Here is a 27,673-nt window from a genome sequence, read left to right on the forward strand (position 1 = left end):
CAATAATAAAAATCACAGTAAATATTACATAAAAGCCTGCTCTAAAATATAAAACCCCTAACAAAACCCAATCAAAACTACGCCAGGCCGGCTGCATGGAACAGATGAGTTTTCAGGGCTCGGCGGAAGAGGCGCAGGTCTGCAATTGTACGTAGGTCGGGGGGCAGGTCATTCCAGAGGGCAGGAGCTGCCACAGAGAAGGCTCTCACCCTGGGGGTCGCCAGCCGGCATTGGCTGGCCGACGGTACCCTAAGGAGGCCCTCTCTGTGGGAGCGGACTGGTCGAAGGGAGATATTTGGTAGGAGGCGGTCTTGCAAATACCTAGGTCCACCTTGTCCTGCCTTCTGCTTTAGTGAAATTGTATAAGGCTTTCTTAATCCATTGTTCTGGGTCTTGGCATTTTGCTGGCTGGGACCCCTTTTGCTGAAGCACTTCAATAAAAGGAAACAAAACCTGCATCTCGTGCCTGATGTTTTTCATCAGTTTTGGGGACATGACCTTGGGGATGCTGCAACAGTCGTAAATATGAAAAACAGCCATGTCCCTTTTTTCAGTGCTGTTGTAACTCTGAACTGTCACTAAATGAACTGTTGTAAGTTGAGAACTACCGGTAAGCACAATTTCTTGCAGAAAAGAGTGTTTTTATCAATGGTTAGGGCATCAGATTAGAAAGCTGGAGACCATGAGTTCAAGTCTCTCCTTAGCCATAAAAGCCAGCTGGGTGACTTTGGCCAATCTCTCTCTCAACTCAATCCACAGGATTGTTGTGGTAGGGAAAACAGGAGGAGGAAGGTGTGCTGGATATGTTTGCCGCCTTGAGTTATGTGTAAAATAATAAAGGCAGGATACTGAATAAATAATAAAACAAGCACCTATAATTACTGTATCTCTCTGTATGTCTAGCTAACTGTCCCACTAGACAAAATACTTCTTGAAAAAAATGTTTTCTTTTTTTGTAGCTGATCAGCTGTAGGACAGCACTTCAGCCAGAAGGTTCCCTCCTACCTATGCCACTCGGCGCTGAATAAGCTAAGCAAATGTGAATAGGGCGGCGTCCGTACGGCCCTGCTCCTCCCTCCGTGCTCATTCAGATCCTAAGATCTAAGACATTAGAATAGTTGTTCATTTCCCTCGTCTTCTATTCTGGGAAAATAGGAAGGCTAGAACGCGAACGCCCCCGCAGCAAGAAAAAGTTTCTGCGAACTTTGAAGCACTCAGGCTGGGGAAGGGAGGAAAGACAAATGCCAGGAAGGAAGATGGCTACCGGCGCTTCCGATGACACCATTTTCCTGCGCCTGCAAAGGGAGTGGGCGGGTGTGGTGAGGAGGAAAGTGGGCGGGGCAGCCAAGGAAGCGCTGGAATGTGGGCGGGGCGGCGAAGCGGGCGATGTGGCTTCCTATTTGCCAGCAGCCGCAGCAGCCGACTCCTCCGTCGGGGCTGAAAAGGACCGTGGCAGGCGAAGCCCCTCTCCGGGGAGTCTCCTCCCGGGGTCCCCGGTAAGTTACTTCGGGGGCTCTCCGAAGAGGCTGTCCGGAGTGATGGGGACAGGGAGGCAAGACATGGAAATGGGTCCAGAGGCGGGGAGGGTCGGGGAACCGGGAAGGAGGGTTGGCGGTAGGGCTCGCCTGGGCGGGGACGAGCAGAGGGCTCGGAACTAGAAGGGAACGAGAAGGAGAGGAAAAATCATCGCCGAGCCCGGAGTAAAACTTGCCAGGGCAAATGAAAAAAGCGGTGGCGAGGGTGGGTTGGGTCGAGAGGAGGCATTTTTAATAAGGGGGGGGGGAAATCCGGAGGGCAAACATTGGAAACCAGAACGCTAGATTGGCTTTCCGATTATTTACTTTTGGAAGAGTGTAAGGAATTATGCTTGACTCTACTGCAGGAGGATATTTCTGAAATACTCTCGTTTTCAGTCAGTTAGCCATCTCATTTTGTTCATCAATGTTTAAAGCTTGAAAGGGAGACCTTTCTTTGAAGTTTAGTATTCAACATTAAAGGGAAAGCATTAGACACACGGTGTGGAAGTACTGAGCCTTCCATGGGAAAAAAAAGATGCTTGCAAGGGGTCTTTGATTTGAATCTTTCCTTAAATAAAGCATGTCAACACTCATATAATTTAACTAGGGTAGCAGATTGAGTGATTGAAATCAGGTTTATGTTTCCAAATGCAGGATTTTTTTTAAATTGATAGTCTCCTCTCTTTTTTTGGCAGGTGCCCCATCATGTTGTTTGCCTTATTGGAGAATTAAAAAGACATCTTCTGTTATTGCTAACAACTACTAAACGTGTCCCAGGATATCACAATTGGAAAGATGTTGAAGACCTAAAATTAAATGGGATTATACTGAAATTTAATCCAGCTACAAGAACATTCCTTGGAGTCTCTTGAAGAATTTTCCTTTGTTTTCCTGCATATTCTATATCCATCAACAAGCTTAATTTTATTTGGAGGAGGGGACAGATTTTCCAAAGTGCCATTAATGAAAAGGAAAGGGCAGATTGTCACACTTTCTTATTTAAATTGTGCAGTGGTGTTAGAGACTAATTCTGTTCCTCTTTGGTTGTCCATGAACTGAAGCTAATAATTTAAACTGAAACAGAGAATGTTTGGATCCTGATTAGAGGATACTTCACAACCAAATAAGAGGGAGTTTAGGATGGCATCCAGGGAGAGGCTTTATGAACTTTGGATGCTCTACTGTAATAAGGTAACTTTTTTTTTAAAAAAAGTTGTAATTAGTTGCAGTTGTTTTCTAGATGCTGAATAGCTAAGGTTACAATGGAGATACTGCATAATATAGTGATAAAATATTTTTCAGAGTGTATTTTCCAGTATCATGAATTAGCCACCAATAATTAAGTTCTGCACAGATTATAATTTTTTCTGTTCATTCAGGTTGTGAATATCATAAATATGCCGGCCATACTGCCATGCTTGCCATAGGGCTTGTATTAGCAGCAATTGTAGGTGCATTGGCAAATTTAGCCTTGTTTTTTCACAAATAATTCTTAGGATTCTGTAAATTTGATGGGTGAAGGTTGAAAATGACTTAAACTGAAGAAATAGCGAGCTTCCTACTAACAAAATGATATATGTACATCAACTTTATAATGTTACGCACCATCATATCTATCTAGAAATTATCCTTAGTTTTGTTATGTGGTACATTTCTTGTATTTTCTTTATCTTGACTTTAGTTTTGTAACCATTGCAATATCTTCAACAGCTTTATTGTACAGAAAGTGACATTTGTGCACTCATTATTATGTAGCAAAAAGGAAGCTGCAGAAATGCTTGTCTGAGCAAAGATTGTTGAATTTTTAGTTTTTGGTGCTTAAGCTGACAAGCTTTTCAAATATAAATACCCTGTTGTTTGACAAAGCTTATGAGCAGGTATTTAATAACATAACTGATACTGAACTAGAGTTTACGGTAGGGGTAATTTCTAACTTTTATTTCTAAGAGTACTAATCACTTCTGTTTTCATGTGGTGCATGAAATATTTCCTGGTAACTTACTGGCTATCAAATAGGAAAGTTTAATTAAATACATATCTTTATCCTTTTTTAAGATTAGTTTTATGGAAAAAGTATCTGAAAAAGTTAGCTGGGATCTAAACATGGTAGCAGTGAGACTATCTGCTCTTTGATGGGAGAAGAATAATCCATTGCAGAAGACAACCTTTTTATATAAAACACAGGATGGATAACTCTTCATGATCAATGCTAAGAGTCACCTGAACTGTGAGATGGGTGGCAAGTAAATTTGATAAATAAAAAAGGTGGTAATTCCAGTGACAAAAAAATATCCAGTTTTTTTCAGGAGTTGCTTCTTTTGAGATGCACCAAAGTACTGTGTAGTTCACCCTATCTGCTTTTACAAAGCTAGTTACAGTGATTATGTACTGTATGTGGTATATAGATCCAAGAGACTGATAGTGAACTGTAGTTTTTTAATGCAAAAATGGACATGAGCCAGGTCATTCTTATTGTATCTTTGTAGGTTGCAATATGTTCTAAGAACATTTTGAGATATCAGAAAACTAATTACTCCTTATCTACTATTGCTGACTTCACATATTGATGTGGTTTGGTGTTATTTGATTTGAAGCAATGTGTAAAATTGCTCATATGTAGCTTATTAGCTATGATTTAAGGTTTAGTATATCTAATTCAACTTTCATGGTTTTTTCAATTAATGATAGCTTTGCAACAATGCATGAATTTTTTGGGTTCCTTTTCCACTTAGTACTGGCATCTTCCTATATGAAGATTGTTAATTGAATATCAATTTCAAATAATTAAATTCAGAACCATTGCTGACAAGTATTGCTAAATCAGCTTTGGAATTTTGTTTCTTATTGGAGTGGTCCTCTGGTCTTGGATCAACAAGTTTTATTGGCTCTCAAATACTGAGTTTCATATTTTCTAACAATGCAAGCAATGATGTGAGAGCAGTTGCTTGAGGAAGGCTAAGTACCGTAAGCAGAAAACAGATATTGAGGATAGGTTTATGGCATTAGACAAACAGTTGTATGAGTTTTTGCCATAAATAGTAGAAATACATCTGTTTTTAATATCAAAACCTAATATAAAACGGTTTCAAATTACATGACTATCTTCATGATAAACCTGCATTCTGAAGAATTCAGGCTTATGTGAATTTCTGTTGCCAGCAGGTATGATTGAACAAACCAGAGCTTCAGTGATTTGTTACACTGCCCTCATTGATAGAAGCCAGACAGGTGTATCAGGACACCTTGATGAACAGCAGCTATAACTCTTGAGAAGTTGACTTACCATGACATGCTTCTGCATTCCATGAATTATATAATAACTAAGTTAATAATGGCTGCTAGATCTCGGTTGCAGACTGCTAGATGGCAACAAAGAGATACAGAAAAATATAGCACTTTGCTCCTGTTTTGTAGTCAGGCAGAGCTTTATAGCCCAAATCTAGGGGCTATGAACCTAAGCCCCATTGATTTACTTTAGATATGGTAAACCATGAAACCAAACAAAAAATTTACCGGAATCAATATACAGGCTCTTTCCAAGTGCTAGAAAGAACTACCATGTCCCATAGTGTAATATACAACAGATAAAATTAGACAGGTTTTCAAAATTCGTGTCTACATTTTTTCAACTTAAATTATTAGAACTTTGACCAGAGTGCATTTTGGATTTCTGTAGAAAATTTGAATATATTTCCTCTTTTTATATCAAATTGGTAAGTGCATATTACATGAAGACTTTGTTCCTTTTTAAGACATTTCTTTAAATATCTTCGTATAACATCTTCCTGTTAAAAAGTAGATGAAGAAAAAAAATGGTCTGTCAAGAAAATACCCTGCAGAAAAGACAGTAAAAAAAAATCTTTTAAAGGTTGGCAGAAGTTCCTCTGGCCCAGTTTATTTTCCTATAGGCAACTTCTAAAGTCTTCTAATTCTTCAATTCAGTCATTGTTGTTCCCAAAAAATTGTAATGAGAACAGACTTTCTCTCACTTCAGCATGTTTTGGGTGGTGCTATGAAGATAATATAAATCACTTATTGGGAAAAGGCTATGGGATCACTATTTGCTGCTGATAACTAAGTTCTTTTGACTAATAATTAAGAAAATACCTGACTAATTGTGGATTCATAAACAGAGAACCCATTGATTGGTCTAGATTGTAATTATCAGTTTAGAGATTATGAAAAATTCTAGTTCCTCATAGTCAATTCCATTTATTGAATATCCACCAAATTTAGTGGTCTTGTCCAGTGTTGCAGATTTATTAGCTGAAGTCCTGTAGTCTTTTATTTGTACTATTGCCAGGATCTATGGGCAGATCTTCTTTTGTCCTCTTTGCAACTACTGACCTTGGTCCAGAAATTGCAGTATTCATTGTTCTCGACCTCCCTTCTTTTTTTCTCATGTTTCCTTAGACCAGGGCTTCTGTTTTAGGGCCAGAGCCCAAAATAAGCTCTTGGTTCTACCATTTAAGGCCAGTAGTTTGCTATTCTTTACTACCTGTCCCAGCTCCTGCATTAGCATGATCCTTTGTATACAACATGATCAATGGGACAGGGCCACCTTTTCATTCCTTCTCTGCTCTTTACTCCATTCTTCATATGCATTTCAAGACTTGGATCCATGATTATGGAATTATTTCTCCACCTCCAGCTCTTTATACTTTTGGATACAGTTAAGAAAGAGTTGAAAACTTGGTTATTAAATAAAGCCGGCTGATTGATGGAACTGGTTGTGAGCAGATGCTGAGAATGACATTGAGAAAAGTTCAGTAACAGGGCTGTTTTGTTGTAAATCTGATTAGTAAAGGTAGACTTCAAGGATAGAATGGTTTCCCCATCACGATAAACCAGCATGATATAAACCACTTTGATTCTATAGTTGTATGAATGCTCTTTTTACACTAACTATAATATATATAACAGTGTATATTGATTTCTTTTGTGTAATTTTTTTTTATTGTTAATTTTTATTTGTAAAATTAAATGTTGGCCTGAAACCAAGATATTTGTATATGGAGTGTAAATCAAATCTCAGGTTCTTGTTTTTTACCCAAGCAGACCAAGAGGGTGTTTGCTTTCCATTGTTGAGAGCCTCATCTAATTCTCCATGTAAGCTAGTGAAGTGATTGGATTTTTATGTATTTGGAAAAGCCATGTGACAGCTGTGTCATAATTTTAGAAGATTTTTTTTCTTGAAAATGGTTTAGTAAAATCTACACTAGGTAAGGTTTTTTTGCAGATAATGTTTAAAAGACTAATATACTACTATGTATTAAAATATTTTTGGAATTTAAAATTTCAAAACACTTTCCTTGAAAGTATTTAAAGAATACTGTAAATAAATAGATCTCTCTCCTTATAAGCTATTGAATCAGCAACTTCAATGTCCTGAAACGTTCCCAGAGTAATTTAAAAGCCTTTGTAGGCATAGGTCAGGAATTCTGGGAGTTGAAGTCCACGAGTCATGAAAGAGCCAAGGTTGCCTACCCCTGGCATAGGTCAATAGACAGCTGCTGTGTGCTACAAATACTTTCGTCAGTAAAATTCTGGTTAGAGCTTTGAAATGGAAACAAATAAGGTCCCTTGGCAAAGAAATTACTGGGTATAATTCCTTCTAATTGCATTTTAGTTCAGTGTATCTGGCAGAGAAGGGAGAGAACATTTCTATGGGAAAGACTTATGGGTGCTGCTGAAGGCTGGGTGTTTAGAGCCATTAGCAAAATCTGATGCACATCATAAAACATTTTTTACCAAAAATTTCATAAACTGATCTCTACTCTAACAGGACTTTTATTGTTCTGCAGTATTTAGTGTCATTTCTTTCTGCTGTATATTTAATCCTTTTGCAAGGGCAGGGTGGGGAGAGGGAAATGGGTTATATTTTAATCTGAAATCAAAACTACATAGTCTTCTAGTCATTGGGAATTACTCTGAAACTTATGATAGATTTGAAGCCCCAACTGCTGTGGAAAGTAGAGCGTGTTATTGTTTCTTTTGATTCCAGTATTGACCTTGTCACCAACTGTATGCCAAATTTCTGTAATTGATCATCCACTCATCCTTATAATTCTACTAAAATGAAATGTTTGTTTCTCACAATAGTCAGAAGAGTCATTCACTTTTCAGTATTTTGGAATTATTTTTATTGTAAAGCTAGCTCTACTGATGGCAATTACTTGACAATTTGGCTTGATTTTTCTACGGCTGGGCAGTGTAAATGCTCTTTCATTAATTGATAAGCTGAATGTATCTGTCTTTGTTTTATTAAACTTGTTATGAAAAGCTAGAAGGATCTTTTCCTCTGTATAGATTACTGTTTAGTGGAAGCTTATTATTTTGAAGTTTGGTTGAATGAAATTGTTTTCTCATATTTTGGGTGGCCTCTTACTCAGAAAAAACTTTTATAATTTGAACATCAGGATTATAGATTATAGATAAAATAATTAAAAATGGTAAACATTCTACTTAGAACTGTATATAGGTTTCTGAATTAATTAATACTATTATAAGTCTCTTAAATATTTTATAGTATTAAAAGCCAAGAAATTTGGATTAACCCAAATTTGTGGTTTTCTGTCCTAACAAACTATGGTTACAAAAATTAGGAATGAAATTAGTGGGGTACCCAACAGATGGAGAATTCTTAATTACCAAAGTATTGTTTGGCATTCTGGGTGCACAAATATATAGGAATATTATTAGATAGGTCAAGTGTTTTCCTATTTTTTTCTTAGTTATAAAATCCATAGCTTTCATTATAACAAGGGGCAGTAAGGGGATAAACAAAAGCCAGAAGGCTGATTTTTCAACAAATGTGACAAACTGAGAGCCATCTGTTGCTTGATTAATTCTTAAAATGATGTCTAAAAAGGGGATTCTACCATTGTCTGCCTGGAGAAAGATGGAGCTCAAAACTAAAAAAGAATTATTTTTTCTTCTCTGCAGCATCCCCTGTTTGCACATTATGCTAAATTTTGAATTCTGATAGGTGTGTTTTCATAAAATCATTCTGTTTGCTTAGTTTATGAATAGGTTTTTTTGTTTTACAGTATTATATAGATAACTATATCTGCTTCTGGTTTATCTTTTCCAAGGCATATTGCTAGATTATTGAATTATGACTGGGATGCAAAGCTCTCATTTTAATTGGGTTGAGGTCTCGGACATTGTAATACTAACTTGATTCATACACTGTATATGATTAGTAATCATAGTTTGCACAGAGTAATAGCTGGGCTCCACACATTATGCTTAAACAAAATCACAAAATCACACAAGTGATGAGTGAAGACTATTAAATCTTCTCTGCCTGATACTTTAAAAAAATTAATTTCTCTTTTCATTTATTCTTTTTCATATATACTTAATCATATACTGTATGTCTTATGGGCATGATGTATAAATATGGCCTCAAGTGGTCAGATAAAAATTGCATGAAACCAAAATTCCTTATCATTTCAATAAGCATGATATTAAACATCAAATAGATAAAATGTTTTATAAGAGTAGTACAGTGTGATTATACAGTATATATATAGATCAATCTATAGACAGCTTTCTTTCCATTATAGGGGGATTCATAGATGACATACAGTTAGTCTCACTCTGACCTTGCTGCCCATGACTGGCAGTGAGCAGATTCTGATTAACAGCAAAATCAGTTGAACGTTGGACAGCCTCTATATGCCCTATATTATGACCAACCAACATAGCACACACAAAAAATAAATTTTCCAGAAACTTTCAATTAGCTAGATGGCATGTGGGCTAGGTGGCATGACATTTCATTGATTTGGTCACATGGCACTGATAATGTCTTATGGGAAGTCATTCAATTGGGCTTTTAAACTGGAGAGGGAAATAAATTTCCTATGGATTTACTAAAAGTTTTGTCCCATTTAACGTACCTTTTGCTAGGGTGTCATAGAGTCTGTTATGCAGTGTGTGTAGTTTAGCAGAGGCAGAGCTACACACCATCATGATGCCCTGTCTCAAATCACTATTTGTTAGGTCAGTGCATACAGTACATTTCATATATGCCCCATTATAAGCCTTGCCATTTTTTTTAATAGCAGTCAAACTTCTGTCACCAAGTAGTCTGTGGTTCTGGTAATGGATTTCTTGTAGAGCAATCCCAACAGTCACTCGATTGTTTTAGGAATTGTTCCTCCCACCAAAATTCCTTCAGAAAGTGAAAGACTTATGCTCAGTCATGTCATCCACAATCCTCGCACATCTGTTGTGGCAGAGAGCTGTCCAAAGGTAGAAGAGGTAAGTGGAAGATGCAGGGATTCAGACACAGATGGTTGGAAAAGTCTGTCCTTGTAATGGAAGCCTCAGAATAATTGATCCCAGCTGATGCTTCACTTGGATACTCCTCAGCATTCTTTCTTAGGAATTCTATAAACATTAAATCACTTCATTCTTTTGTCATTGTTTGATGATCTTTGTCAGGCATAGCTACGAGGGCTTTCATGATAAAGACATGCATTCATCACCATGGAAATTTTATGTATGAGTTAACAGTTGCCTTGCACAATTAATTGATTAGGTTTTTTTTTCTTTTGTTCATGTCTGATACTTTAAGACTGCCTGGCAAGTCAGTCAGTTTTCTTGGCACGGTTATTCAAAAGTGTCTATGGAGATTCTCAGTTATCCAGGTCATGGTTGTCCCAAAGGTGCTTTTTCTAAAAGGCAAATGGACTGTCTTGGTTTTTTCTTTAAAAAGGCTTCTCTTCTCATCCAAGAAGCTTCTTCAGTTCTAACTGACTGGTGGGGAATGAAAGAATTTATATTCTTTGCAGTCATCTGGTCATTAGCACTCTGAGGGTTAGTTCTCTGAGAATTGTTGAGGCAATTCGGGGATTTATTTCAAGTCTCAGGGTCACCTGAATCAGAGTGTAAATGGGTGTGGAACCTTCCTAGGACTGCTGAAAACTGCATTGTAAACAGGAGATAGGTGGTGTTGTATCCCTCCCCCAATTTTAATATAGATGGCCTCTTTGACTCCTCTTTCAAACCAGTGGTCCTCTCTGTCCAGAATATTAGCTTTGCTGTCTTCAAAAGATACAGATACAGATGGATTGCTGAATCCTGCCCTGATGAGTTTGTTCTCCTGTGTTGTGCCATGCATTTGTGTGGTGGTTGTTTTGGTCTGCATATGTCTTACTGCATTGCATTACATATACCACATTGCTCTGTTTGTGTCTGGGTATTTTGTCCTTGGGATGGACAAGCATTGGTCTTAATGTATTCGTGGGTTTAAAGTGTGCATGTATATTGTGTTGGTTAAAAGTCCATTATTCAAAATTCCCACTGTCTCCTGCCTAGGGCTGAGTGAAGTGATTGGCCCAAGGTCACCCAACTGGCTCTATGCCTCACGGTCTCCTGGTTTATACAAAATAGTACATTGAGGATGGGGAAAATCGTACTTAAGAAGTTGTAACTTTAAATCAAACTGCTTCAGGATAATTGAGTGTTTTTTTAAAAGATAATCTAAAGTGAAATTATAGATACTTAGGATTCCAAGGAAATAAATACAAAATACCTTTGACTATATATTTTAAACTTTCCATTAGCTGAAGACTAATTCTTCTGTAATAGAGCTACTTCTTCTTGGAAGGTAGAATTGCTTCATATTGCTTTTGGCAAATTGTACAGTCTAATTTTTCCATCATCCTAATCTCTTGGGAGCCCCTTGCTAGTAATACTTTCATGAAGCTGTGATTTTTTATATGGATAGCTCAAGGGAAAACCCCCCTCAAAAACATGGATAGTTGTTTTTGAGATGAGGGAGACCAAGTTGACTTAGACTCAAATTAGTATGAAATTACAGAAATAACTAACAACTACAAGAAAGCTGCATTTGACTATAGAAAGCAAACTTTTTTTTCTCTTAGTTTGTACATAGTAGATTCAGTATATTGGATGTAAACTACATCTATTCCACATAGTAATTCTCTATAAGCAGAAACAAATAAGTCTTAATTCATAATTAACTTTTCCTCTTTCAGTGAATGGGGCCTATGCTGAATAGGCTTAAACAGAGTTGACCCTTTCTTTATCTCTGGAGAAGCCTATACCAGCAGCCTGATACTTTAGTGTCTGTTACTAAAATGCATTTCTTAGAAGGCTTTACAATAATTTAATTGGATTGAAATGTGCAAGTCTGGGAAAGGTTTTTTTTAAAATTATTTCTTCATTACATAATATCTGAGAACTGAGTTGGAACTTAAACATGATTCTCCTCTGCTGTTGCTAATATCATAGGTTCAAGTGAAATATGAGAATTTAATGTGGGGATTATCAAAGATGGAAACTTTGTATTGGCTCAACCTTTTACATGCAGAATCAAGAACTACATGGAATGTAACTGTCCAATTTATTGGAATAGTGTTACCGTTCCAATACATGATATATATAAAGTTTTGAATAAACAAGCACTGACTTTTGAAACAGTGATTAGAAATCATTATCTACCATTTTAAAACTTGGCTTGAATATGATGGGTGACTAATGTAATGATTGGTGGAGTTATGATGCAAAATGGTTTATTTCTGATTTGAGAAGTGACAAATCTTTCCTCTTAGAGAGTGGAATGTTGTGCTGAAAATAGCCACCGGCTAATCCAGTTTTTGTTTATAATAGTCAGCACTTCCTGATAGGATAATAAACTGTGCTGAACTTTGCTCTTCAAATTGTATCAAGTCTGATTGAAGCTCAGTAGATACTATGGGTGACTCTTCAAATTTTTGGGAAATATAGGTCTAAAAGCCAGTTAAAGTAACTGGTGGTCTTTCCCATCCTTCTGTGGTATGGCAAGGGAGATGAACTGCTTTAGCTGGCAGATTTCACAAGATTTTCCAAATTAAAGACAGGAATCAGTTTTTTAAAGGGTCACACAAATTAAAGACAGGAATTTGTATTTCTAGTAGAGGTGAGAAGAGAGAGCCATGAGGACAACTTTGGGATTTGGCTTTGGGTAACCAAAAATCTCGGTTAGCATGGCATATTGTCCATACAAAATAAATCTTTTGCTAAGGCCTAAGGCTATTGCTTTCTAAAATGTCAGAATTTGATGTGAAACAAATTGTCTAGAGATCATTAATTGTATTGCCAATATCTTGTTTGTGCATTTTTTCCTTTTCAAGTCAAAATAAAAGTAGAAGTTGTTTTGGGTAATTTCCAGATACTGTTAGTTGCTTTTATCTCTGAAATTAAAAAAAAATTAAAAAAAAACCCCAGTTGCTGAAGAAGTAAGTTGGATACAAATCTCCCAGCAGAATCTATGCCTCACATGGGACATGACAAGATTGGCTTGAGGATAGTGTTGAGTGAGTTGTCAGAATAGAGTTTTGTTTTTGTAGTACTAGCAAACCATGCAAATATATTAAGGGCAATAGATGTCAGGCAGTAGAAAATGCTTCGTATGTACAATATGTATCCTCCTAGGAAATTTGATATTCAAAATTAGTTTCACTGTCACAAAATGGTTGCTTAGTGACAAGTCACTTCAATAAACCGTACAATAGAGAACAAAGAAGCAGATCAATTTGCTTACATCTTATCTTTGGCCTTCCCTTAACTCACTTAGTGGCAATATTCCAGGCTACCCAAACTGTTATCTGTCAACCAGTCATTATAAAAATTGTAAGGAAGTGTTTTTTATTTTCATTCTGTTTTATTTTTGTTCTATTCAAGTATTTTACATTTTATGCAATAGATCCTCATATTAGTGTTTTGTGGTAAACCTCTTCTAGGATTTTATTTCTGGCTAAAGCAGTATAAATTGTATGTAGTTAGAATTGTGGGCTAAGGTAGTTTTTAAAAGCAACTAGATAAATTCATGATCATAGCATCTGGTAGAAACCACAACTATATTTCACCAATCATGATGCCATCATCCAAACCACATTGATTATGCATCTTGCTATTTGTAGTTTGTTATCATGACACAAACTATATGCTCTACATAATCCGTATCATTTGTGCAATAGAGTCATGATGGGTGTGACAGTTTTTTCCACCAGCATTCATGTTCATGGGCCATGCATTTATCTCCTTATAATTAAATATATACAGGAAACCTGTGAACTGACTGCCAGAATAATCCTGTCTTGGTTTCTTGCTGTGTATGTGTGCTAAAAAAATTCACTTGGGGACAGTGGATCAAAAAATGATAAACAATTGTTTTCGGTTTGATTTAGTAGCACAACTTTTTTCTTAGCATTTCTAAGGTTGGTTCAAGTGTTTAGAAAAACCCTCTTGAAAATCAGAACATTGAAGAAGGCATTCTGACTCCAAAGACAAGCTTCTACAAGACTATTCCAAAGGCAATGACTTTTAAAAGTCCATTTAAAATAATCTCATACAAATACAGATAGTTCTTGACTTACAACGGTTCATTTAGTGACTGTTTGAAGTTACAACAGCACTGAAAAAAGCGACTTAAGACCATTTTTCACACTTACAGCTATTGCAACATACCCATGGTCACATGATCAAAATTCAGACACTTGGCAACTGACTCATATTTATGATGGTTGCAGTGTCTTGGGATTATGTGATCCCCTTTTGTGACTCAACAGTGCTTTTTCAAAAGGCAACTGGATTTTTTTTCCTTGAGGAAGGGAACCATCTCCTTTTGTGACCTTTTGACAAGCAAAATCAATGGGGAAGCCAGATTCACTTAACAACCTGTTATTAACTTAACATGATTAAGTGATTCACTTAACAACTGTGGCAAGAAAGGTTGTAAAATAGGGCAAAAGTCATTTAACAAATCTCTCACTTAGCAACAGAATTTTTGGGCTCAATTATGATTGTACATTGAGGACTACCTATATAGGGTTTTTTTAGATTTGATAACCTACTTTTGAAAAGTTATTTTTGCTATTCTGTGATCATAATAAAGACCTGATTGATTGACTGATTAGTCACTGACAAAATGAGACTCTCTGGTGATACTCCCTTGGCTGGGCCTGGCACTAGTCAAAGAAAAAATCCCTCCCTCAGTTGGCTATGACCATTGATGAAGCTATGTTTGCCAGAGAGTATGCTCTACACACCCTAAATTTTTTGGTTCTTCAGATGTGGTAGGGATTGATTTGCTTGGCCTTCCACTCTTTCTTCACAAGGAAAAAGGAAGCATTTGGTCTTTTAGTTCAGTGATAAAATGGCTTGTCCCTAGAGTCTCCCGTTAACTATTTTTACTGAGTTTTCCTTGGTTCTTGACTTTCAGTACTGTATTCAACTTTTGTGGAGTTTCTGAAAACTAGCAAGAGTTTTACAACTATCAAAGATGCAGTTAAACCAGTGGCAGTATTAACGTCTGCCTAGCGACTCTCTTTCTACCGGGCGTTGCTTGTGTTATAAAACCAACAGTTTTAATTAATACAAAACTAAACAAAGACCACTTGTATTAGTAGGTCATTTTGGGGGCATTGAAATTGGAGTCACAATCTTTTTCTTGCCTGCAACTTATTCTGTATAGGAATTTGTGTGGGCAACCATGAGGCCATTCTGTTCAGCTAATAAATGAACCCCGGCATGGAAGTCCTAGAAATGCATGTATGTATTTCATTTATATGCCCACCTATCTCACATTCTTGACTTATTATTTGTCCATTTGTTAGATTTATATGCTATTTTTCTCCAAGGAGTTCAAGGTAGTGTAGATGGAACTCCCTCCTCCAATGTTTCTCCATAGCAGCCCCACAACCTGTGTTCTTCTGTATTGTCAATTCTACAAGGGACATTTGCCACGAGTTGATTACATCACTTTTATTTAAATTTCTGGGGCACTATCTGTTAAATAATAAAGATGAATTTATTTCTTTATATTAAAAATAAAAATAAAATTATGTACTTGTAAGCTTTGCTAATGATTACCAATTCTTGTTATGGGATAGTTTTGTGTTGTTCATTTATTGATTGTATTTTTATTGCTCAGTGACTGAAAGTTCTGTCTCTCTGTCTTTAGCAACTTGGGGGGGGGGGAGTTGCAGGTTGAATGGAAAAAGAATCCTCAGCTCAGGTGAGAACTGGAATCTGAATCTCCTTGATATTAGTCAAATGAATGTCCTACCTTTGTCTTTATACTAACTGTGAAGGTGATTACAACAATAAAAGCATACAGAGCGTTCCGCATTATATCTGTGGAAAACTATATTTACAGTAAGTAATAAAACACAGAAGGGATTTATAGGTAACTTCCTTCTCTGTTTATGCTCATCAAATTCCTTCCTACTTTTAGTTGTCCATATGTGCGCCAGAGACATATCTGAAACAGTTGTTGCTGAATGTGCTTTTGAGAGACAAATTGTAGTTTGATCAAACTGTAATTCAGTTTATAGATAAAGGTGAACTATGATTTTCTTGAGTCCTCAGCCTTTGAATTACCTCGTTCTTGGCTCAAAGGGAGACTGAGCAATATGATTTCATGCTACCATGGTTTAATTTGTTATTTGAAACTTGAGCTGTACTTCTCTTTTAAACACAATTGTTGTATTCATTTTTTATTTGAGGGATTTTGTTTTTACTTTACTCACATGTGCTGTTTTTCATATAATGCTATTTTGGGATTGTAAGTGAATTGTTTTAACTTATGTTTTACATGTGTTTGTTATAAAGGATGATGGTGATGATTATATGTTTTTAAATTTGTCTGGCTACTAGCTATACTGAATTAGGAGGTTTTGTTTCTATGAAAGGTGATTATACTGTATCTGATTTTAGGTGGCACTAGCAAATCTGATTAGAACCCTACATATTGAATAATTCTAAGAAAAGCTTCAAGGAAAAAAATACTTATCAATATTTTGAAATGATTGTTATTTTTTTTCACACGTATTCAGTCTAGTTTGTTTCTGTTTTACTTAAACAAGGCCTTTTAACATATCTTGTTAAGTTTGCTCGAAGTTAACCAAACATTTCTCCTTGTCATGCCTATGACGTCTTGCGTCTTCAACATTAATTTGTGGATAATGGCAAATGGAAGATTTAATGAGGAACACTTGCATTTTAGATTGTAAATTTCTTGGGGCATCTGTCCTTTTGCATTGTATACAAATGGCACTATGTAAATAGATGTGGGTGTGTTCTGCCTGAATGAAAAAAAAAAACCTATAGTAGTAAAATATGATGCCAATTATTCCCTGCCTTCTGGTAAATTAGAAGTAAATAGATTATTGCAAAAACAGCACTTATTCATTGCCTTTCAATAGAGGATAGAACAATTTTAAAAAACCTATCTTGCCTACATTTTTTCTTCTGTTCAGTTGTGTCCAATTCTTGGAGCTGCTTGGACAAAATTCCCTGCAGTTTTCTTGGCAAGCTTTTTCAGAAATGATTTGCCATTGTCTGTTTTCTAGGGCTAAGAGAGAGTGACTGACCCAAGGTCACTGGCATTGTGCCTAAGACAGGACTAGAACTTACAGTCCCTGATTTCTAGGTTGACTCAGCCTTACATCCTTCCGAGGTCGGTAAAAGGAGGACCCAGATTGTTGGGGGCAATATGCTGACTCTGTAAACTGCTTAGAGAGGGCTGCATAGCACTATGAAGTGGTATATAAGTCTAAGTGCTATTGCTATTGCTATTCTAGCTTGATATCTTAGTCTGTAGCCCAAACTGGCTTTCTCCTGACTGCTTTCCATGATGTTAAAATAATTCAATGCCCTTTTTGCTGGAGCAATGTAATTAACTTTGGAGCTACATAATAAAGAATAGAACAACTAAACCTCATAGCTGAAGAGGTTTGTGATGTCAAAACCAAGAAAACTTATAGCAAAAACAAGACAGCAGCTTAATCACTTGCATCATTGGCTTTTCTTGGGAGAGGACATTGTAATGTAGGGAAGTTTCTAACTCTCTGAGTTGGCATGTTTGCTATTGCCACGTTGGGGTATATGCTGATTTGTCATCTGGAAAGGATAGAAATGTTTTAAAAATAACACAAGAGTCTAGTGATGGAGCCTATTTACTCTGAAACCTAGTCACCCTCCCAGTCTGATTTTTCAATCTATGTTTTTGCTTTGGAATGAAGTTTTAATGTCTTATCATATTCCTGATTTTGGGAAAGATTCTTTATTTCCATAGATACTGAAATTGTGTCCACTGTTTACCAGTAGATAAATCCCCCAACAGGAAAACAATCACTGTGTTATCCTGTTTAAGGAACATTTTTTTTCCTAATTTGTGTTGCAAGATGTTTAGTTGATAGTGCCAAGGTATTCAGAAGAAGGATTTCATAGCACATGACTCTCAGAAGCTCTGTAAAAAAGACAAATTTGCTTGTGTTTACAAAATATATCTGATATTGATAGTTGGAATTGCAAAATCTATATTGATTTCCTTGAGACTGCTTATCCCAATAATTGGAATAATCAGAATAAAATTATTGTAGAGAAGAAACTCAATGGCTTGAGAATGTGCTGTGATTTTTTAAAATAAACTAGTTGTGTAATACCTTGATCCAATGTTGAAGGATATCTTAAACCTACAGTTACTTACACTTGTTTGATTTAGATTTCACAAGGTTTAATCATAATTTATTAAGCAAACTACAGTCACTGATTTAATGCAGACTGCAGAAGCTAGGTTTGTATAACATATAAAGCCAGATTGAAACACATCACTTTGTTGCTGGATTTGTTTTATGAAGCAGACCAGTGAATCAAATCATTGATCCATCTCACTCAGTATGTGCTGGCTGTAGCTCTCTGATATCCAAGTCTTTTCCAATTAGTTTTCTGTAAGCTACTTTAGGCGATAGGTATAAAACCTGTGTCTTTTGAATGTACACACCCTACCACTGATACCTGTGCCTTTCTCTTTACTCTCCAGTCTTGTTTAAATGATTGGTTGGAACAGGTTTTTCTCAGTTTAGTAAATAGCTTCTCTTTTTCCATTCAGTTGGATAAAACGTAAAGTTTCCTTTAAGCTGAGCTGAATTCATGACTTCATGAACATATAATATCTGAATTGATGATTAAATGAGAAACATCTAAATTCGGCATGTCAGAAGTACAGAAGGAGTATACTGGGGCAAGCGAAGTACAAAAACATTTTCAAATATTTCTGGGATTAAAAAACAAAAACAATGTATTAAACCAGTCTGTTTTTCTTTACAGAAAGATCCAGACTACTTGAAGCTCTGGTTGGACAGTTTTGTTTCTAGCTATGAACAGTTTCTGGATGTGGACTTTGAAAAACTGCCCACTCGGTATGTTGAAATAGATCTGATTTGATCTGATATATAATATGGCTAAATAGATATAAAATATTTGTGATAATACTTTTATCAAGTATAATATACACAAATCAAAGTGAAGAATTCAGCACATCTTTTTATCTGATGGTCTACTATTAATCCTGATAAAATGTATAATGTCCCCACATTTTGTGCTTGTTTAATTTTTTCCTCATCATTTAATGGAAAATGCAAGCTGCTCTAATCTTAACTCTGTTATCTCTTTGAATCGTATTTTATATTAACTTCTCTTGAAGAACTCATGCGAAAATGAGTTTAAGAAGAGACAGGTCAGTCAGTTGTCTGAAATGGTATAGGGTCTCCTGCTTGAGCAGGTGACTGGACTAGAAGATCTCTAAGGTCCCTTCCACCTCTATTCTGATTCAGTGTGCCTACACACACACACACACACACACACACACAGAGTGATGTAAGTGAATAAAATCTGCGGGTGGTGGATTAATATCATGATTGAATTGTACATAGATACACATTGCCATATGTACAAAAGGGGTAGAGTTTTTACAATGACAATGAACACACCATCTTGGAGATTTTAACTCCTCCCTCCATGGACATTCATGCACACATCAAATCTAAAATGTGAAGCAGCAATAAATGGAAGAATGCTGCCAAAATTTAAATCTTAGCTGCTGATTTTTCTATGCGGAAGACTTGCAGGAGAGCAAGACTTTCTGTTGGTTGCCAAATTTAGTTTGGGGGAAGGAGTGTTGCATATGTGCATCAATGTACTATCCCCAGATTTGGAGATACAAGTGATAGCACATGGCCCCCTGTATGTTGATCCCAACGCACACAAAGTGCACAAACATCACATGGCCTGAAGAACTAAGCTGTTGTTCTTCTCCAAAGTATACTTGGAACCTGACACACAAAAGTTCCAGTCTGTTTCATCTCATATCTTACAGGTCATTTTGTCAGCAAAATGATCAAAATCAGTAGTGCCCCAAGCTAAAGTTGTGGTATTCATCAACTTTATTTTACATTAGGATATTCTCCCTTTGTTCCACACTGGTATTTCTTGTCCTAGCTTACATTCTTCAAAAATGGGTTTTGAGCTGTTAAATTAGAGAGTCAAGTAAACATTCTTGTTTGCTTTAAACCAGGAAATGACCTTGGAATGTGCTTTTTGAATGTACTTACTTAGCCTAAGATAATGCATTCTCTTAGCAGCATGAATTCTTTGTGTGCTTGTTCAAAGGTCAGTCCCTGTGGTCTCTAGTGGAGCTTACTCATTGGTAAAGATGTGGAGTTGTGTGGCAGTTGGGACAGAAATCTGGTCCCCAGTAGAGTGATCAGGAATGTCCTCAAATGCAGCACAGCTGTAGTCCATCTACACACAGAGTGTCTGAGACCAGGAAGTCTTAATTCTAAAATTACCAGTTTGCATCACTGAATAATCAGGGTGTAGCCTGATAATCATGGATGGATTTTCATTGTTTGATTCAAGTTTGACTCAAATTGACTCAAGTGAAAACAGGATACTGAATGTAGGATGAAGATTAGTAACATTTTGTTGAAGGAACTCCTTCTATCAGGACAACCAACACGGAGTAAATTATTTGAATCAACTTTAGAGATTGGACTGAATAGGGCATTTAGTGGAGCATTAGTTACAGTCTCCTGGTCACAGAATTCTTCAGTTGTGCCTTAATTTTAATTTTAACATATTCTTAAAATAAAAGTAATTTTGAAGACCTACAAATCAGTTTGGATGTCTACTGTATGGTTGATAACTTTTAGATTAAGCCTGAATTGTTTTATCATATCTTAACTAATAGTATTTTTAGGTATCAGCATAACAAAATATTAAAAGGGAGAAAGTATACAATCTGTAGATTAGCAACAGTGTTGTTTAACTGTTCAGTATAAAATCTAGAGTTTTGCTCTGATGTTATTGACAGGATTGAATTTACTGATTGATAAGAGAAAATATCTAGGGAGATAAAGGTGAAGATTGTTATGGTGTAAAAATGCTTCCCTAAAATAACATATTTTATGGGATGTATGTTTTCAATTACAGGTGCTACCATTTTAGTATTCAGTTATATTGAGAAGGACATATTTTGGAATATATCACCCCATATTGGTGCTGCATTTTTATAATAGTGGCAAAATCTTGAATTTAAAAATAGATTTGAAATGGAGGATGTGGATTGCTAAAAATGGTTGTGTATTTTTTTAAAATAATACTGGATGCCTGGTAATCTCTTTTTTGTGCATAATGGGTGCATTTTTTTTATAAAGGCAAATGGAGTATTATAAAATAAGTCAGTTCCATAAGTGGGGGAAACTTGACTTGGGTAATAATATGGATATAAAGGATCTAGAAATTATAGTTGACCACAAGTTGATAATGGATCAGCTGTGTGACTGGATTGGGTAAAGGCAATTTTAGGCTTCATCAGTAGAGTAAAATTCCCAAAATATGGAAAGTAATAGTTCCACTATATTCTTCATTAGCCAGACCTCCATCTAAGTTACTGTGTCTAATTTAAAGCACCCTACTTTAATATTTAAAGAAACTGAAGCAAGTGCAAAGGACAAGGAGGTATAGAAGGAACTGTTGATCCTTGAGAAAAGATGATTGGGAGGATGTTACAGCACTTGTTAAGCAACTGAAAGAATGTAACAGAGAAGAAGATCCTGTTATTTTTTCAGGATGTGGAGTAATCTTAAATTACAGAAGATTCCAGTTGAAGAGTTGAAGAAACTTTCTAATAGTAAAAGTAATTCAATGGGGGAACTAGCTATTAAAGGAGACAATGAACAATGTTCAATGGACAAGTTTAAATAGGAGCTAGACAGCTGCCCATCAAAAATATTTTAGGTTGGGGGGTTGTCCTGGGAAGGGACAGGACTGAGGGGCCCAAGTTCTATGATTCTTGACCATTACATTTGAAAAGCATAGGATGAAGTCAGTTGACTTCAGGGCACCCCTTCTTGTAGGCGTTCTCCTAATATTTTTTTTCTCATCCAATTTTTTCTCAAGGTAACTCAACAGACAAAGCTGATATTATATTACAGGAAGAATGTTATTCAGAGGTGTAGGCTTGTAAGGAACATATAGACCAGGGGTGTCAAACTGGTGGCCCATGGGCCAAATGCATCATGCGCAGGCCACGTCCATCCTGGCTCCGCAAAGGCAAAAAATGTTTCGATGCATTATGATATGTCACGTGACGCGATCGAGTTTGACACCCATGGTATAGACCAAAATCATCATGGTGCTTTGCTTCTCTTTTAAGGGAAAGCCAAGCACTCTATATTACAGTCAGTTTTTTGGCAACTGTGCTGGTGCAACATGAAAGATTAATCTCCTCCTTTGTATATTCCAAAGTTCCTTTGACATGTTGTTTTATTTATATCTGAAGAGGTAAAAATCTTCCTACCTGTTTGCCTTACTGCAGGGGAGAGTTTTCTATTGGGAAGGAAATAAGAATATGTCAAGTTCTTTTTTTCCAGTTACTGTGTTAAACTTATATCTAAGGTGACTCTAATAATAGAGATGCTTATCTCAGTTTCGGAATCTGATTCCATATAAAACAGTCATAGAAAAGCAATAATACACAGCAAGCTTTTTGTTTAGAGGTTAGCTAATCATGAGGAATCTAGTGTTATACTTTAATTGCTCTTAATTACCATGTAGTTAATCTGGTGTCAGTTGGGAAAAACATTGAGGAAAATCTTGAGAGGAATAATAGAAGAACTATGCAATACTGGAAAAAATTTTGTAATTATTTTCTGTTTCTGTAGTCCTCCATGTATTTCCAATCATCAAATGTGCTTAAGTTTGAATATTATTATTATTTTTTAAGTATGCCACTATTAGGAATATCACAGGTGGCTTAGCACTGACAAACTGGAATTTTTTGCCAAGGGATATTAAAATAAATATCTACAATACTGTTAAAAGAAACAAGCACCTGGTATGGAGGAATAAACTGGGATTCTGACAAAAAATGCCCCCGCTGTCCCCTGCTAAATTGTACAAATTCTCTGCTTTTTTCTTTGGTTGGGTTTCCAAAAATGGAATATAGAGTTTAAAAACATACCATTATGAGCACCAGCCTGAATTCACAGTTCTTCAGGCCGGACTTGGGTTCTATGCTTCAGTTTGGTTTAGGTTTGGTTTTACCATTCTCCTAAAGCATAGAAGGGTGGGAGTCAGTCTTCCTTCAGGGGGAAAGCTGTTGCGCGATGAGGAGGTTGCCACTAAGGTCATCTTCTGTACCCCAACTTTTTTTTATCTCTTGAGAGACCTTGTCCTGCAGGCAGATGGTATCTGGAGAAAATAGAGTTGTAGCTAAGAAGTTCCAAAGCTATAATTATGTCAATGACTGTTGCTTTTTGCCTCTCATATTTACTGGCTTTATTTTAGGGTGGATGACATTCCCCCTGGAATATCTCTGCTTCCTGATAACATTCTTCAGGTTTTGAGGCTCCAGTTGCTGCATTGCGTTCAGAAATTGTCAGAAGGGTTGGAAGAGCCACAACAAGCACTGACACTTCTCCTAGTCAAGTTCTTCATCATTCTTTGCCGGTATCTTTTTTCACCGAATTGTCTTTTCATAATACACTGGACAGTGTCAAGAAAGAGATCCCTGATATATTCTATTTCCATTACTTTTCTTTCAATTTTTTGTTTACTGATTTCCGAGTGTACCTGCTCAATCCCCTCTCTTTTTGTATTCTTCCCATTTTTTTTCTCCCCTCTATCTCTTTTTCTCTCTTGGAAGTATAATATCAAATTAGTCTAGGAGTTAGAACATTGGCTATATCTATGGTAACTGAATTTCATATTATCAAAATTGCTATGCTTTTATTTGGATTGTATATTTGTTTTTATATTGTGAACAGCCCATGTTGATGGGACCCTGGCTATGTTCAATCAAAATAAATGCATATTTTAAAAAATAATTTTCAGTCATGATTTGATTTTTCTGTGGGTTGTTGAAGAAGGCATAATTGTAACCAACTCATATTAACTCATGTTAAGCTATAAGTTGCTTTCAAAGCTAAAATAATATATAATTCTAAGCCAGAATTAACTACATTATGGTTAGCATAACATGTAGCCTCAGCTATTGAAAATATAGTTAACTGGTCATTCTGATATTAATACATTTGCTATATCAAGGTTTCTACATTACAGAGAAAAGTGAGATTTTAAAACATGTAGCCTCTCATAGTTTGCATTTGGGATATTTAAACATTTGTGTAGGAATAATTTTGGAAATCTCTATAGATATTCATTTCCATTAGTCCACTTCTATCATACAATTGCTTCACCTCTTACATGTTTCATTCTGTTTCAGAAACTTAGATAATGTGGAAGAGATTGGGACTTGTTCCTATATTAACCATGTGATTACAATGACCACACTCTACATTCAGCAGGTAAATAAATGAATTTGCAATGGCCANGGGAGATCCGGAATAATCCGGATCTCTGGGGGGAGTTCGTTCCACAGGGTGGGAGCTCCCACAGAGAAGGCCCTCCCCCTGGGGGTCGCCAGCCGACACTGTTTGGCCGACGGCACCCTGAGGAGGCCCGCTCTGTGGGAGCGTACCGGTCGATGGGAGGCAATCTGCGGCAGAAGACGGTCTCGAAGATACCCAGGTTGTTAAGCAACTGAAAGAATGTAACAGAGAAGAAGATCCTGTTATTTTTTCAGGATGTGGAGTAATCTTAAATTACAGAAGATTCCAGTTGAAGAGTTGAAGAAACTTTCTAATAGTAAAAGTAATTCAATGGGGGAACTAGCTATTAAAGGAGACAATGAACTATGTTCAATGGACAAGTTTAAATAGGAGCTAGACAGCTGCCCATCAAAAATATTTTAGGTTGGGGGGTTGTCCTGGGAAGGGACAGGACTGAGGGGCCCAAGTTCTATGATTCTTGACCATTACATTTGAAAAGCATAGGATGAAGTCAGTTGACTTCAGGGCACCCCTTCTTGTAGGCATTCTCCTAATATTTTTTTTCTCATCCAATTTTTTCTCAAGGTAACTCAACAGACAAAGCTGATATTATATTACAGGAAGAATGTTATTCAGAGGTGTAGGCTTGTAAGGAACATATAGACCAGGGGTGTCAAACTGGTGGCCCATGGGCCAAATGCATCATGCGCAGGCCACATCCATCCTGGCTCCGCAAAGGCAAAAAATGTTGCGATGCATTATGATATGTCACGTGACGCGATCGAGTTTGACACCCATGGTATAGACCAAAATCATCATGGTGCTTTGCTTCTCTTTTAAGGGAAAGCCAAGCACTCTATATTACAGTCAGTTTTTTGGCAACTGTGCTGGTGCAACATGAAAGATTAATCTCCTCCTTTGTATATTCCAAAGTTCCTTTGACATGTTGTTTTATTTATATCTGAAGAGGTAAAAATCTTCCTACCTGTTTGCCTTACTGCAGAGGAGAGTTTTCTATTGGGAAGGAAATAAGAATATGTCAAGTTCTTTTTTTCCAGTTACTGTGTTAAACTTATATCTAAGGTGACTCTAATAATAGAGATGCTTATCTCAGTTTCGGAATCTGATTCCATATAAAACAGTCATAGAAAAGCAATAATACACAGCAAGCTTTTTGTTTAGAGGTTAGCTAATCATGAGGAATCTAGTGTTATACTTTAATTGCTCTTAATTACCATGTAGTTAATCTGGTGTCAGTTGGGAAAAACATTGAGGAAAATCTTGAGAGGAATAATAGAAGAACTATGCAATACTGGAAAAAATTTTGTAATTATTTTCTGTTTCTGTAGTCCTCCATGTATTTCCAATCATCAAATGTGCTTAAGTTTGAATATTATTATTATTATTTAAGTATGCCACTATTAGGAATATCACAGGTGGCTTAGCACTGACAAACTGGAATTTTTTGCCAAGGGATATTAAAATAAATATCTACAATACTGTTAAAAGAAACAAGCACCTGGTATGGAGGAATAAACTGGGATTCTGACAAAAAATGCCCCCGCTGTCCCCTGCTAAATTGTACAAATTCTCTGCTTTTTTCTTTGGTTGGGTTTCCAAAAATGGAATATAGAGTTTAAAAACATACCATTATGAGCACCAGCCTGAATTCACAGTTCTTCAGAGTCTCAGCCTAATTCTAGGAGTCAATCAGTCTTTACTCTGAATCAGGCCGGACTTGGGTTCTATGCTTCAGTTTGGTTTAGGTTTGGTTTTACCATTCTCCTAAAGCATAGAAGGGTGGGAGTCAGTCTTCCTTCAGGGGGAAAGCTGTTGCGCGATGAGGAGGTTGCCACTAAGGTCATCTTCTGTACCCCAACTTTTTTTTTATCTCTTGAGAGACCTTGTCCTGCAGGCAGATGGTATCTGGAGAAAATAGAGTTGTAGCTAAGAAGTTCCAAAGCTATAATTATGTCAATGACTGTTGCTTTTTGCCTCTCATATTTACTGGCTTTATTTTAGGGTGGATGACATTCCCCCTGGAATATCTCTGCTTCCTGATAACATTCTTCAGGTTTTGAGGCTCCAGTTGCTGCATTGCGTTCAGAAATTGTCAGAAGGGTTGGAAGAGCCACAACAAGCACTGACACTTCTCCTAGTCAAGTTCTTCATCATTCTTTGCCGGTATCTTTTTTCACCGAATTGTCTTTTCATAATACACTGGAGAGTGTCAAGAAAGAGATCCCTGATATATTCTATTTCCATTACTTTTCTTTCAGTTTTTTGTTTACTGATTTCCGAGTGTACCTGCTCAATCCCCTCTCTTTTTGTATTCTTCCCATTTTTTTTCTCCCCTCTATCTCTTTTTCTCTCTTGGAAGTATAATATCAAATTAGTCTAGGAGTTAGAACAGTGGTGGCGAACCTTTTAGAGACCGAGTGCCCAAACTGCAACCCAAAACCCACTTATGCATCGTCGGGTGCCGGATGGGTGTGGCCCATTGGGTGGGTGTGGCCCATTGGGTGGGCGTGGCTGCAGTGGTAACAGCAGACTTGGTGGGACTAAAAAGTTTAATCAATCAATTCCAACTTTATGAGATCTTTTTTTCCCCGCGAGAAGTTGAAATTGATTGATCGATTGAACCTTTTTTTTTTTTTCACACGGCAGCAGAGACTTAAAGTGAAAAGGTTTTATAAAACCCAGCTGAAGGCCTAGGACTGGGGCGACAGCGCGTGTGCCCACAGAGAGGGCTCTGAGTGCCGTCTCTGGCACCCGTGCCATAGGTTCGCCAACACTGAGTTAGAACATTGGCTATATCTATGGTAACTGAATTTCATATTATCAAAATTGCTATGCTTTTATTTGGATTGTATATTTGTTTTTATATTGTGAACAGCCCATGTTGATGGGACCCTGGCTATGTTCAATCAAAATAAATGCATATTTTAAAAAATAATTTTCAGTCATGATTTGATTTATCTGTGGGTTGTTGAAGAAGGCATAATTGTAACCAACTCATATTAACTCATGTTAAGCTATAAGTTGCTTTCAAAGCTAAAATAATATATAATTCTAAGCCAGAATTAACTACATTATGGTTAGCATAACATGTAGCCTCAGCTATTGAAAATATAGTTAACTGGTCATTCTGATATTAATACATTTGCTATATCAAGGTTTCTACATTACAGAGAAAAGTGAGATTTTAAAACATGTAGCCTCTCATAGTTTGCATTTGGGATATTTAAACATTTGTGTAGGATTAATTTTGGAAATCTCTATAGATATTCATTTCCATTAGTCCACTTCTATCATACAATTGCTTCACCTCTTACATGTTTCATTCTGTTTCAGAAACTTAGATAATGTGGAAGAGATTGGGACTTGTTCCTATATTAACCATGTGATTACAATGACCACACTCTACATTCAGCAGGTAAATAAATGAATTTGCAATGGCCA

The 27,673-nt window shown here is 36.6% G+C and overlaps 1 protein-coding gene across 1 annotated transcript in view; it reads left to right on the forward strand.

Annotated features, from left to right (window-relative positions):
- The first annotated feature begins 2,396 nt into the window (after positions 1-2,396).
- NBEAL1 (neurobeachin like 1) overlaps positions 2,397-27,673 on the forward strand; it is a 96,895-nt gene continuing 71,618 nt past the window's right edge. The window contains exons 1-4 of the mRNA XM_015819606.1: positions 2,397-2,708; positions 18,648-18,739; positions 23,169-23,330; positions 24,106-24,187. Coding sequence (XP_015675092.1) covers positions 2,658-2,708; positions 18,648-18,739; positions 23,169-23,330; positions 24,106-24,187 — 387 coding nt within the window. The 5' untranslated portion in view covers positions 2,397-2,657. The remainder of the gene's footprint in view (positions 2,709-18,647; positions 18,740-23,168; positions 23,331-24,105; positions 24,188-27,673) is intronic.

This window comes from Protobothrops mucrosquamatus, unplaced genomic scaffold (genome assembly GCF_001527695.2).
Source record: "Protobothrops mucrosquamatus isolate PMUCROS unplaced genomic scaffold, P.Mucros_1.0 scaffold958, whole genome shotgun sequence".
Taxonomy (NCBI): Eukaryota; Metazoa; Chordata; class Lepidosauria; order Squamata; family Viperidae; genus Protobothrops; species Protobothrops mucrosquamatus.